Below are 13,813 nucleotides of genomic sequence, written 5' to 3'. Positions count from 1 at the left end.
TTTATGTTCAGGTTGGAAGAGGAGTTGGCACAGAAGAATGCTGCACTGAAAAATGTGCGAGAACTGCAGGTGCAGGTTTCGGAGCTGCAAGAGGACCTCGATTCAGAACGTGCTGCAAGGTCCAAAGCCGAAAAGCTGAAGCGGGACTTGGGAGAAGAGCTTGAGGCACTCAAGACTGAGTTGGAGGACACTCAAGACACGACAGCAACACAGCAGGAGCTTAAGTAAAGAAGTATTTGAATTGATCTGAAAATAAGGCAAATATGTCGCCTACAATTGAATATACATCATTATATATATATATATATATATATATATATATATATATATATATATATATATATATATATATATATATATATATATATATACATACATACATACACACCCCCTTTAGCAGCCACAAGTGGGTATCTAATTTTTTTGCACCTCATCATAAATGGCAGACATTTTCACATTTTCCCTTTTTCACCTTTTTCACCTTTTTCACCTCCTTGTCCATTGTCCTCCCCTCAATTATTATTATTATTTATTTATTTTTAAATTAACCTTTTGAGCTTGTGTCCTCAAATTTTAAACAAACCTTTATTATGAGATTTTTTTCATTTTCCTTTTTTTATTAACCTCCGCCATCTTCGAAGATGGAAGGAGGTTACTGTTTTCACCCCTTTCTGTTTGTTTGTTTGTGAACAGTATTACGGAAAAACTCCTCGACAGATTTCGACGAAACTTGGTGGGGGGGGGGGCTAGGTATGGTCCAAGGATCATGCCATTAAATTTTGGACCCCCCCCCCCAAAAAAAAATTGTTCGAGAAATTTTTTTTTTTTTTTGCATTTTTACATGTTTTAAGTGATTTCCAACCCCCCCCCAAAAAAAAAAATTGTTACCCCCCCCAAAAAAAGAAAAAAAATTATTTTTTTGCATTTCTACATGTTTTAAGTGATTTCCAACCCCCCCCAAAAAAAAAATTGTTACCCCCCACAAAAAAAGAAATTTTTTTTTGCATTTCTATATGTTTTAAGTGATTTCCAACCCCCCCTAAAAAAATTGTAAGAGAAAAAAAAAATTTTGCAACTTTTTTTTCAACAAAATTTCGATTTTTTTATTTTTTTATTTTTATTTTTTGCATTTTTACATGTTTTAAGTGATTTCCAACCCCCCTCCCCCCAAAAAAAAATGTTGGAGAAAAGAACTATAACTCTGTCAGCACTGTTGACATATTTAATGAATAAGATGTAAGGTTCACTTGAGTGACCCAGCAGTATTGGCGGCGGAGGTTTTGCACTCTCCCGAGTGCTCCCCCCTCTCGTTTTTAATCTGTTTTCGTCAAGTTTAATTTGAGGACAAAGCGTCCGCAGATGGGCTTTTGCATTTTGCGATGATTTCTTGTTTATTTTGTTCTCCCTGTACATATGTACTTTTGCGAAACTATTCTCAAATTGTGTGGTTTGTCGACCGATGTATGCTCTTCCCGGCAGGATGAAGCGTGAGCAAGAGGTGATGGAGCTGAAAAGGGCAATGGAAGAGGAGATGAAAACACATGAGGTGCAAGTGCAGGATATGAGGCACAGACATGCCCAGGCACTGGAGCAAGTTTCTGAGCAGCTGGAGCAAGCAAAGCGGGTTTGTAATTGTTGTTGTTTTGTTTCTGTTCGAGCAAGGTGTTTGTAGCTGCTTTTATTATGACTTGTATTTTTATACATTGTGCGGTTGTACCAGGTATAAAAAAAAAATGCTCATTTCCAACTGAGTTTCTTGTCCTTTACCCTACTTTAAAATAAACTTTCAACTCTGATGCCTGCCACCACCTCACAATCTCACCTTTTCTTCATCGTAGTTTGACGACACCTGCTCAGGCAGTTGCCTTCCTTCACCCATAATTCCTCCTCCTCTGCTGCGGTATATCTTGACATTCCATTATGGGTGCTTCTCCTTCACCCATTTGGGTGTTAATCATTTGCCCTTTGTTAATCTGCCCCTTCCAAGAGCTTTGATACCTGTGCTAAGATTATCTTAAATGCTCTCCCCACACTTGATCCCAGGTTATACCCAAGGATTTGTGGAAAGTACAATTTGAAGTATTGCAAATGAAGCGCTGTTGGAGATTATCTTTGTGATCTCACTTTTCTGCTCTTTACTTTTTACTTTTTTTTCTTTTTTTTTTAACCCCCAAAGTTGAAAAACAGCACCGAAAAAACCAAGCAAAGCCTTGAGAGTGAGACTGCTGAACTTGCCGGAGAGGTCAAGACCTTGTCTCAGGCCAAGGCCGAATCTGAGACCAAGCGTAAACGGTTAGAAACCCAGGTGCAGGAGCTGCAAGCCAAACTCATGGAAAGTGATCGCGTGAAGGCCGAGCATATCGAGAAGGTTACCAAGCTCTCGGTAAGCATTGATGATTGCGTCGTGAAAGGGTCCCATTTGGGGAATAATTTCCTAAGAGTCCACTCCAATTATCCCACCTCATTGTTGAGGAGAATACACTTTTGGTGTGCTCGTATTACCGGCATATCGTGACTTGTATGTTGCTGAACATTTCCTCCGATATGTCCAACTTTTTTAAACATCTGTGGTTCTGCATGTTGTGTTACACAAGGGACCAGATGTCACCGCTGCTCTGCAAGTTCATAGTTCCGTTTAAGGATTGACCTGGCACAGTCGTCAGAGTAGGCCAATTGTGTAACTTCTGTGTCATCTAAAATGTCAGACGCAAAGAACCTGGTTCTGAGACGTGTGTGAAATTTGAGGTTGTCACTACAGAATTAAATAATTATACGGCAATGCCATGAAAAATTAAACGATGGAGAATAAAGTAACATGAGCGAATGATTACACTCACCAACATGCTTTGTGTTTGATTTTACTTTGTAAACAGAATCTAGGCTCATGGAGGAGCTTGAACACAAAATGGAGCATGGGATAACAGAATATGCCTGGTGTTGGCTTAATGGTTCGGGTGGTGGGCTTGGGATCTGAGGATCCTGAGTTCAAATCCCCCTTCACTGTTGAATTGATACCAGGTGGAGTTGAGTCTGCCTGTCATCCTTCCGAGGTCGGCAAAATGAGTGCCAGCTTGCTGAGATCCTGTGTCGGAGTGGCGACCCGTCTAGGATTGTACCCAATAGCCAAGGAGACTGCTTCTGCAGCACCAACACTCTGCACAGAGTATGGTCCCAATGGATGGATGGATAACAGAATGAAAAGATCATTGTAAATAGAGGGGAGGATGGGGTGGGGGACACAAGTCAACATCAGGGCGGAAGGACAAAACAGGAGACCTGGAGGAAGAAACGAGACTGGGAAGAATGAGCTAGATGAGGGAGAGGAAGGTTGGTAATGATGAATGTGATTATTTTTGACGTTGGTAATGATGAATGTGATTATTTTTTGACGTTGGTCGTGATGAATGTGATTATTTTTTGACGTTGGTCGTGATGAATGTGATTATTTTTGACGTTGGTCGTGATGAATGTGATTATTTTTTGACGTTGGTCGTGATGAATGTGATTATTTTTTGACGTTGGTCGTGATGAATGTGATTATTTTTTGACGTTGTTCGTGATGAATGTGATTATTTTTTGACGTTGGTCGTGATGAATGTGATTATTTTTTGACGTTGGTAATGATGAATGTGATTATTTTTTGACGTTGGTCGTGATGAATGTGATTATTTTTGACGTTGGTCGTGATGAATGTGATTATTTTTGACGTTGGTCGTGATGAATGTGATTATTTTTGACGTTGGTCGTGATGAATGTGATTATTTTTGACGTTGGTCGTGATGAATGTGATTATTTTTTGACGTTGTTCGTGATGAATGTGATTATTAGTTGGTCGTGATGAATGTGATTATTTTTGACGTTGTTCGTGATGAATGTGATTATTTTTGACGTTGGTCGTGATGAATGTGATTATTTTTGACGTTGGTCGTGATGAATGTGATTATTAGTTGGTCGTGATGAATGTGATTATTTTTGACGTTGGTCGTGATGAATGTGATTATTAGTTGGTCGTGATGAATGTGATTATTTTTTGACGTTGGTCGTGATGAATGTGATTATTTTTGACGTTGGTCGTGATGAATGTGATTATTAGTTGGTCGTGATGAATGTGATTATTTTTGACGTTGGTCGTGATGAATGTGATTATTTTTGACGTTGGTCGTGATGAATGTGATTATTTTTGACGTTGGTCGTGATGAATGTGATTATTTTTGACGTTGGTCGTGATGAATGTGATTATTTTTGACGTTGGTCGTGATGAATGTGATTATTTTCGACGTTGGTCGTGATGAATGTGATTATTTTTGACGTTGGTCGTGATGAATGTGATTATTAGTTGGTCGTGATGAATGTGATTATTTTTGACGTTGGTCGTGATGAATGTGATTATTTTTGACGTTGGTCGTGATGAATGTGATTATTTTTGACGTTGGTCGTGATGAATGTGATTATTTTTGACGTTGGTCGTGATGAATGTGATTATTTTCGAAGTTGGTCGTGATGAATGTGATTATTTTTGACGTTGGTCGTGATGAATGTGATTATTAGTTGGTCGTGATGAATGTGATTATTTTCGACGTTGGTCGTGATGAATGTGATTATTAGTTGGTCGTGATGAATGTGATTATTTTTGACGTTGGTCGTGATGAATGTGATTATTTTCGACGTTGGTCGTGATGAATGTGATTATTTTTGACGTTGGTCGTGATGAATGTGATTATTTTTTGACGTTGGTCGTGATGAATGTGATTATTTTTGACGTTGGTCGTGATGAATGTGATTATTTTTGACGTTGGTCGTGATGAATGTGATTATTTTTGACGTTGGTCGTGATGAATGTGATTATTTTTGACGTTGGTCGTGATGAATGTGATTATTTTTTGACGTTGGTCGTGATGAATGTGATTATTTTTTGACGTTGGTCGTGATGAATGTGATTATTTTTTGACGTTGGTCGTGATGAATGTGATTATTTTTTGACGTTGGTCGTGATGAATGTGATTATTTTTTGACGTTGGTCGTGATGAATGTGATTATTTTTGACGTTGGTCGTGATGAATGTGATTATTTTTGACGTTGGTCCTGATGAATGTGATTATTTTTGACGTTGGTCGTGATGAATGTGATTATTTTTGACGTTGGTCGTGATGAATGTGATTATTTTTGACGTTGGTCGTGATGAATGTGATTATTTTTGACGTTGGTCGTGATGAATGTGATTATTTTTGACGTTGGTCGTGATGAATGTGATTATTTTTGACGTTGGTCGTGATGAATGTGATTATTTTTGACGTTGGTCGTGATGAATGTGATTATTTTCGACGTTGGTCGTGATGAATGTGATTATTTTCGACGTTGGTCGTGATGAATGCTTGATTTCTTTACGATGAATATATTCTCAAAGTACCTTTTGCTTTTGTTGACAATGCCTGCTTAAAGCAGCGTCTGGTTTGTTTTGTGCTCTCAGCTTGAATTGGAGAATGTGTCTGGGCTTCTTTCTGAATCTGAAAGCAAAACCCTCAAGTTTACCCGGGATGCATCAGGCTTGCATTCCCAGCTGGAAGATGCACAGGTATGATGGGATTATTGTAAATCATCTTGTCTTTGGCTTTATTGGAATAGTCCAAACTCTTTTTTAGATAGCATCAAATATGTCAAGGATTATTTTGTGTGAATGAAGGAAAAGGGGAAAATGAAGTTTGGTGTGGGGGATGGGGGTTAGTGGGTGGGTAGGATTTAGGGAAGACTTTAGGTTTCGGAATGAATCTTGACCTATATTCGTTATTTTTCAATCCGAGTTTGAATTTCATATTAGAGGCATTTCGGGTGGAACTCGATATGGTCTCATTACTTTTATAAACAGTTTTTTCAATACACTGGTGATTGATAAAAAGAGGGTCGGCAATTCTTCATCTCACCTCCTGAGTGATGCCATCAACCATTTGTCTCAAGTTTGGCTGTGATGATTGTACCATTGTAGGAGATGGTTCGTGAGGAGACTCGCCTGAAGCTTAACATGAGTACGAAGGCAAAACAGCTGGAGGATGAAAAGTTATCACTGCAGGAACAGCTCGACGAAGAGGAGGCAGCCAAGAGGGGTTTTGAAAAGATGATTGCAATGCTGCAGGGCCAGGTGAGCACAAGGATATTGTAAGAATGATACGAGTGGTGAAGTTGAACCAAAAAACAGCAGTAAAATTGTGTTTCTGGAAGCAACTTTATTGTTTTGAACATCGGTTGATGATCGGGGCAACTAACATGTCCAATGCACAGTGGAATCGGAATGAACAAATGTTGCTTGACCACATTATGCGATTCATTTTCAGCTCGGAGAAACAAAGAAACGTTTGGATGATGATGTTGGCACAGTGGAGTCGCTGGAAGAGTCCAAGAGGAAGCTGCAGCGTGACCTGGAGCAATTGAACCAGCGCTATGAGGAAAAGATGGTTGCCTTTGACAAGGTTGAAAAGACCAAGAATCGGCTGCAGCAGGAGCTCGATGATGTTGTCGTTAGCCTTGACAACCAGAGGCAGGTCGTTTCAAATCTTGAGAAGAAGCAGAAGAAATTTGACCAGGTGTGGTGGATATTTCTCACCTTTTTAACGTATTATCACAATGCTTCGGTAGCACGGACGATTTTCTTGTCGAACTTGACGGTCTCGAAAAGAGAAACCAGGCTTAAATACTCAAACAACTCTTAGAGTATGTGATCGTGTCGATGGCCTTCAATGTTGTAATATTCTTCATTGTTAAACGTCCTGAACGATTCACTTTTACGGATTCAAATAAACAAAGTTGCATCAACGATGAAACCTTTTGTGATTGGATGCGATTGGATTTTGAATCTGGACAGATAGGATTAGAGCTGAATGAAATGAATCTCGTACGTTTCAATCACCGAGAACTGAAAAGCCTTGTCTGTCTGTCTGTCTGTCTGTTTGTCTGTCTGTCTGTCTGTCTGTCTGTCTTTGTTTGCCTGTGAGCAGAATCTCTTTAAACGGTATGGATGAATTCAGATAAAACTTGTGGGCAGGTTGAGTGTGTGACAAAGACAACTTCATTCGATTTTGGTGAATTTTTGGATCCGGGTGCAGATTCTCGAATTATTAAAAGCGATTCTTCACGATTGGGAGATAAGTCCAAAAATGATATTTATCATGATATCTCCAAAAGTTGTCGACGACTTATGACAAAACTTGGTTGGACGAGTTGTGGGTGGGTGATGAGAACAAGCCGATTCGATTTTTGTTCAGGTCTGGATGCATATCCGGGATAGAAAATGTAAACTGTTCAGCCTGGCAGAGGTATGCGCTCGATCGGTGCTGTTCCAACGCTGTGTTCTATGTGAAACTGTTTCATTGATTTAAATGCTCGGTTACAATAATTGTTTTAAGATAAAGTTTATTTTATTTACCTCCGCCATCTTCGAAGATGGATGGAGGTTACTGTTTTTTCACCCCTTTCTGTTTGTTTGTTTGTTTGTTTGTTTGTGAACAGTATTACGGAAAAACTCCTCGACGGATTTCGACGAAACTTGGTGGGGGGGGGGGTTAGGTATGGTCCAAGGATCATGGCATTAGATTTTGGACTTGGTCCCCCCCCCCAAAAAAAAATTTTTTCGAGAAAAAAATTTTTTTTTTGCATTTCTACATGTTTTAAGTGATTTCCAACCCCCCCCCCCCCCCAAAAAAAAATTGTTAGAAAAAAATTTTTTTTTGCATTTCTACATGTTTTAAGTGATTTCCAACCCCCCCAAAAAAAATTGTTACCCCCAAAAAAAAAATTTGTTTGAGGAATTTTTTTTTTTTTTGCATTTCTTCATGTTTTAAGCGATTTCCAACCCCCTCCCCCCCAAAAAAAATTTGGAGAAAAAAATTTTTGCAACTTTTTTTTCAACAGAATTTCGATTTCTTTTTTTGCATTTCTACATGTTTTAAGTGATTTCCAACCCCCCCCCCCCAAAGAAAATTGTTACCCCAAAAAAAAATTTGTTAGAGGAAATTTTTTTTTGCATTTCTACATGTTTTAAGTGATTTCCAACCCCCCCCAAAAAAAATTGTTACCCCCCAAAAAAAAATTTGAGGAATTTTTTTTTGCATTTCTACATGTTTTAAGCTATTTCCAACCCTCCCCCCCAAAAAAAAAAAATTTTGGAGAAAAAAATTTTTGCAACTTTTTTCAACAGAATTTCGATTTTTTTTTTTGCATTTCTACATTTTTTAAGTGATTCCCAACCCCCCCCCCCCAAAAAAAAATTTGGAGAAAAAATTTTTGCAACTTTTTTTTTCAACAGAATTTCGATTTCTTTTTTTTGCATTTCTACATGTTTTAAGTGATTTCCAACCCCCCCCCCCAAAAAACAAATTTGGAGAAAAAAAATTTTTGCAACTTTTTCAACAAAATTTCGATTTCTTTTTTTTTGCATTTCTGCATGTTTTGTGATTTCCAACCCCCCCCCCCCCAAAGAAAATTGTTAAAGAAATTTTTTTTTTGCATTTCTACATGTTTTAAGTGATTTCCAACCCCCCAAAAAAATTGTTAGAGAAATTTTTTTTGCATTTCTACATGTTTTAAGTGATTTCCACCCCCCCCAAAAAAATTTGGAGAAAAAAAATTTCAACTTTTTTTTTCAACAAAATTTCGATTTCTTTTTTTGCATTTCTACACGTTTTAAGTGATTTCCAACCCCCCCCCCCCCAAAAAAAAAATAATGTTGGCGTAAAGAACTATAACTGTCAGCACTGTTGACATCATATTGAATGAATAAGATATAAGGTTCACTTGAGTGACCCAGCAGTATTGGCGGCGGAGGTTTTGCACTCTCCCGAGTGCTCCCCCTCTAGTTCTCTCTGGACTGGCACTTTATTTGCTTCCTTCCTTTGCTAAATGTCTCTCATGGTTGTTGTTGGGACTCGTGATCAGATGTATGGGGAAGAGAAGAATGTCTCGGCACGTATTAGTGAAGAGCGTGACCGCGCTGAAGCTGATGCCCGAGAAAAAGAGACCAGAATGCTTTCGCTGAGCCGTCAGCTCGACGAGATTACAGAGGCCAAAGAAGAATTTGAACGAAGCAACAAGCAGCTTCGTGCAGAAATGGAGGACCTCGTGAGCTCCAAAGATGATGTCGGCAAGAACGTAAGGCCATCCTTCTGTTTAAAACTCGATGATCTCGATTTGGCTTCTGCTCGTGTCATTTAATTCATGAGTGCAAGGACGTGATTATATTCTTCCCTGCACCTCTGAATCGCCAGGTGCACGAGTTGGAAAAGTCTAAGCGTGCTCTGGAGCAGCAGGTGAACGAGATGCGCACTCAGCTTGAAGAATTGGAGGATGAACTCCAGGCCACAGAGGATGGGAAATTGCGTGCCGAGGTCAACATGCAGGCTTTTCGGTCTCAGTTTGAGCGAGAGATGCAGGGCCGTGACGATCAGGGTGAAGAGAAGCGTCGTGTGCTCGTCAAGCAGGTATATTGGATTCTTTGGAAAGGCAAGACTTTTGGAGTCGTGGTGAAATAGTAACATTGGATGTATTTGGAAAGCATCCCAGACAAACGTGCATCTTCTCTCCCACTGTCCGATCACTCTTTACATTTCCTTTAGGTGCGGGAATTGGAAGCTGAACTGGAAGAAGAGCGAAAGCAACGAACTCTTTTGGTGTCTGGCAAGAAGAAACAGGAGCTGGACTTGCAAGAGCTCCTTGGGCAGATCGATGGAGCTACTCGTAGTAAGGATGAAGTTGGCAAGCAAATGCGCAAGCTCCAGGTGTGGTATACAACCAAGACAACGCCCAAAGTGAAGAATGCATATTTTGTTTTTCTTTTACTGTTGTATTCTTCTAGTTTAGATTTTGTGTTCATGAAGCTCCTTGGGTTACCAAAACCTTGTGATCATCTTTTGATGCGTCTCACCATTTAGGTCCAGCTGAAAGAGGTCTACCGGGAGCTTGAGGAGACGCGGATTTCCCGAGAGGAGGTCTTCAACCAATCCAAGGATGGTGAGAAGAGGTTTAAGAGTTTCGAAGCAGAGATATTGCATCTCCAAGAGGTGAGTGGGTGCTGTTCACGAGGAGACAACGTCCATTTGCATCCTTGTGAGGGACATGGCAATTCTGCATGGGAAAGCAACGCGTTGCATTTTGATTTGATAATCAACATTTATTGCAGGAATAACACTGAGCTTCAGCATTTCATATTGTGATGGAACTTGAGCTTTAGGATCTACCTTCATGTAAGAGACCGGCAACTGCTATTGATAACGGAGCAGCACGGGCCTGTGTCTGTTTCTTTGCGGGAGGGGGTGCCGTTGATGTTGATAGCATCCAAGTTTCCACCTTTTACACTGTACTTTTTATTATTATTATTATTATTATTATTATTATTATTATTATTATTATTATTTTCTGTTTTCGAACACGCCGTGTACATTTTTTTTTTATCTGATATAATCGAACAATGACTTAATCCACCCAGTATGCCATCCCACTCAAGCCACATGATGGAAATGTATAAAGATACCTTTTGTCCCAACTTGGGATTCAGTGTGAATTGTTAAGGGAGCTCTGCCACTTGGGAGAACCATGTGAGTCAATGTCATGCTGCCTACAGGAACTGGCAGTTGCAGAGCGCGTCCGGCGTCACGTCGAACAGGAAAGGGATGAGCTTGCAGAAGAACTGGCGAGTGGAACCACAGGAAAGTACGTTGGGAGCGCATCCTTCGTAATGTTTTTCAAATTGAAAAGCTCCTCTTCCTGTAGCATTTTCATGAAAACGGACGTGAAGAGCACACGGTATGGTGTGAATTTCCCAGGTCGGCAATTATTGAGGAAAAGAGACGACTTGAAGCTCGTATTGCTCAGCTTGAAGAAGAGCTTGACGAAGAGCAAAATAATTCTGAGCTCATGAATGATCGCCTACGTAAAACCACGTTGCAGGTGAAGCGCATTTCCTCTGGTGTACTGTTTGAAGCTTGCACTTCCTTTCACCTGCTCCATTGTTTGTTTGTGTGGGTTTTTTTTAATCCCCCCCCCCTGCCCACCCCACCCTCAGTCTGACCAGCTGATCTCTGAGCTCTCAGCTGAACGCGCCATGGTGCAGAAAAGTGAGAACGCTCGGCAGCAAATGGAACGCCAGAGCAAAGACCTGCGTGCTAAACTCCAGGAGCTTGAGGGTGAGGGCAGGTCCAAGTACAAAACAACGATCACTACCCTTGAGGCTAAAATCAGCAATCTTGAGCAGCAGCTTGAGGATGAATCGCGGTAAGAGGTTTCAGTACAACTGGATTAGACTTGCTGTCTTCGGAGCTTGCCATTTTTTTGAATCTTGAATGCCTCTTCTTCCCCCATGCAAAACCTCGATCTTTTCCACCCCCAAATTCCCTGCTTTCCTTCCTGAAAGTCCCTGTCGTGTCCATCTTGAATTCCCTGTGTTCCCCACCCCCATCCCTCTCCCTTCCACAGATCTAATGTCTCTGTTCCCCATTGTTTTGTCTTTCCCTCTCCCACCCCTCTTGTCTCATGCCCCCCTTGCTGTACGTTGTGTGTTAGCTCTCATACGACCCTCGACAATGTATACAAAAAAAATAGAAATTGTACTATTATTTTTTAATTTTTCTTGGCCAGGGAGCGTTCTGTGGCCAACAAATTGGTGCGACGTTCAGAGAAACGTCTGAAGGAGGTTCTACTTCAAATGGAGGATGAGAGGCGGCAGGCTGACCAGTACCGTGAGCAGGTGTGGACTGTTGCTGATGCTTGGATCATTCATGAACACCACACGTGATCGTAATCGTGCTTTGCTGAAGATACACCCTTTGTATCAGAAACGTGTGATGTTTGAAAATTACTTGCTTTCCTCTGGGTGGTGTGCCATCGTTTAATGTTCAACTTGCATTTCAAATGCCGCTTTCATTTGGTGGGAAATATTTATCAGACTATTATCGTTCTTGTAACCGTTGCTGAAATCGATTGAATATATTTATATATATATATATATATATATATATATATATATATATATATATATTTTTTTTTTTAATCATTTTGTGGAAATGAAAATCAATGCCATCTTGGTGAACTTAACTTCTAAATGTGTTCCTTAAAACAGATGGAGAAGGCCATAGCACGCTCGAAGCAGATAAAACGTCAACTTGAGGAGAGCGAGGAAGAGGGAAGTCGCGCAAACGCCTTGCGTCGTAAGATTCAACGTGAGCTTGAAGATTCCACCGAGTACAACGAAGCATACCAACGCGAGATATCGAGTCTCAAGAGCAAGCTCAGGTACCTCCGCTTGTGCTCGATTGTTGGCTTTTGGGGACATTTGGTATTTGACGTTTAAGGTGGTGAAGAAGGTGAACTTTCTTTTTGTTTCCTCATTGTACTAGACGTGGACCCAATATGTACACAACCATCACGCGCCGCATTGTGCAAACGGCCGAAGGGGATGTTTCTGATGAGGACACCAGTGCAGCTGCCTCCAGCAATACTGACAAGACCCACACTGAGGAAAAGGATGGCCAGGCGGAGTGAGCAACACTGGCGTCCGTCACCTACTTCCCAAAGTTCTCTCCGACTCCCCCCCCCCTCACCCCCCTTCGTCACTTGTGAAGCATAAGAGTGTGATCCGAAGTCTTTTCCTTTAAAATGTTCCTTGCTTTAACATGATGTTTCTTGTTGCTGCACTTGCAAGTTATCTTCCAATTATTCCTCTTTTTATTTTTTAAAATGGCATTTTTTTGGGGTTTACCGTGGACCAAATCACTTTTTCAGTAAGGTTGGGAAAGATTTCTACAGGCTGCTTAAACGAGACCTCGTACTTTGCATGTTTTTTGACCGGTCTTTGGCCTCGGTTGTCATTCGCAATTCTGCCAGATGTTTGCCATGAATCTTGTTGCCATTTCCACAAGCACCACTCCGCCGCTTGCCCAGAGCGAGGCGCGGTGTCAATTTGAGTGCAACGTGGTCAAATAAATTTTGTGCCTTGAACCTCGTGGCAGCCCCGGCATGGCTGAACAAGGTGTAATCGGTAATGCTACGTTTTCCTCTTTGGTCAAGTATGAAAAGCAGAAATTATGAGTCGTTGCAATAAAATGCTTGTTGCCATATTTGCTTTTCGATGCAAGTTTTCCAGGATCATTGGGCTTGGCAGGTGTTCCATATTAGACCGAAGTTCCGAGTTGTGATGGGCTGGAGATGAACCGCACAGTTTGGTTGAACCCAAGGCCAGTTTTGAAGGCAGTGGTTCGACATCCTCTTTTTTTTTTTTTTGTCTGCAGAATTTTCTTGGAAAAAAAAAATAAAGGAACTTTACTGGAAATAAACATAAAATACTGTAAGAACAAACAATCCTGTGCCTTTGTTCCACCTGTCCGCCAATACAGAGCGATACTTGCCTTCACCACAAAGACTACTGTAGTTCTTTCTTTGATCTTAATCTTGATTGTAGAAATATCTCGTGTTCTTTTAAGCTTCATTCCATGGAGCTCCTGAACTCTCTCTCAGTATCTCACTCTTAAAGCCTGAATCTCTCTTTATACCTTTCCAGTATTGAGAGTGGATCACCTTATTACATTTACTTCTGCAAAAGCTGAGGTCCTGTCCTGCGTCGTAAGAAATGATTTGGCAATCATTTGAACAGCATTTGGCATGAACCCAGCCAAATCCATACCCCTTACTTACTTTTGGCATTCTTCTCCTTCGTCCTCTTTATACTCGACAAAGCTGCCAGCATTATGTTGAGGCGTGGCGTTATCACACTCGGGATTATTACCTCCGCCGCTGAAGGTGGATGGGGTATTATTGTTGCGAATCTGGAAACCATGAG

At 40.7% G+C, this 13,813-nt stretch overlaps 1 protein-coding gene across 3 annotated transcripts in view; it reads left to right on the top strand.

Moving 5' to 3' along the window:
* LOC147020907 (myosin-10-like) overlaps positions 1-13,394 on the top strand; it is a 70,499-nt gene extending 57,105 nt beyond the window's left edge. For all 3 annotated transcript variants that reach the window (XM_085890559.1, XM_085890560.1, XM_085890558.1), the window contains 16 exons: positions 12-224; positions 1,480-1,624; positions 2,177-2,383; positions 5,468-5,572; positions 5,981-6,133; positions 6,327-6,575; positions 8,923-9,135; positions 9,252-9,464; positions 9,600-9,761; positions 9,915-10,043; positions 10,604-10,692; positions 10,806-10,929; positions 11,045-11,253; positions 11,617-11,725; positions 12,098-12,270; positions 12,375-13,394. In XM_085890559.1, the coding sequence (XP_085746685.1) occupies positions 12-224; positions 1,480-1,624; positions 2,177-2,383; positions 5,468-5,572; positions 5,981-6,133; positions 6,327-6,575; positions 8,923-9,135; positions 9,252-9,464; positions 9,600-9,761; positions 9,915-10,043; positions 10,604-10,692; positions 10,806-10,929; positions 11,045-11,253; positions 11,617-11,725; positions 12,098-12,270; positions 12,375-12,519 (2,638 nt within the window). In that variant the 3' untranslated portion in view covers positions 12,520-13,394. The remainder of the gene's footprint in view (positions 1-11; positions 225-1,479; positions 1,625-2,176; positions 2,384-5,467; positions 5,573-5,980; positions 6,134-6,326; positions 6,576-8,922; positions 9,136-9,251; positions 9,465-9,599; positions 9,762-9,914; positions 10,044-10,603; positions 10,693-10,805; positions 10,930-11,044; positions 11,254-11,616; positions 11,726-12,097; positions 12,271-12,374) is intronic.
* Positions 13,395-13,813: the final 419 nt, after the last annotated feature.

Source organism: Eptatretus burgeri, chromosome 8 (genome assembly GCF_056783735.1).
Source record: "Eptatretus burgeri isolate ZD-2024b chromosome 8, Ebu_testis_v1, whole genome shotgun sequence".
NCBI classification, from domain to species: Eukaryota; Metazoa; Chordata; class Myxini; order Myxiniformes; family Myxinidae; genus Eptatretus; species Eptatretus burgeri.
Note: the sequence above shows the minus strand (reverse complement) of the source record. Positions and strands in the feature narration are given on the sequence as shown.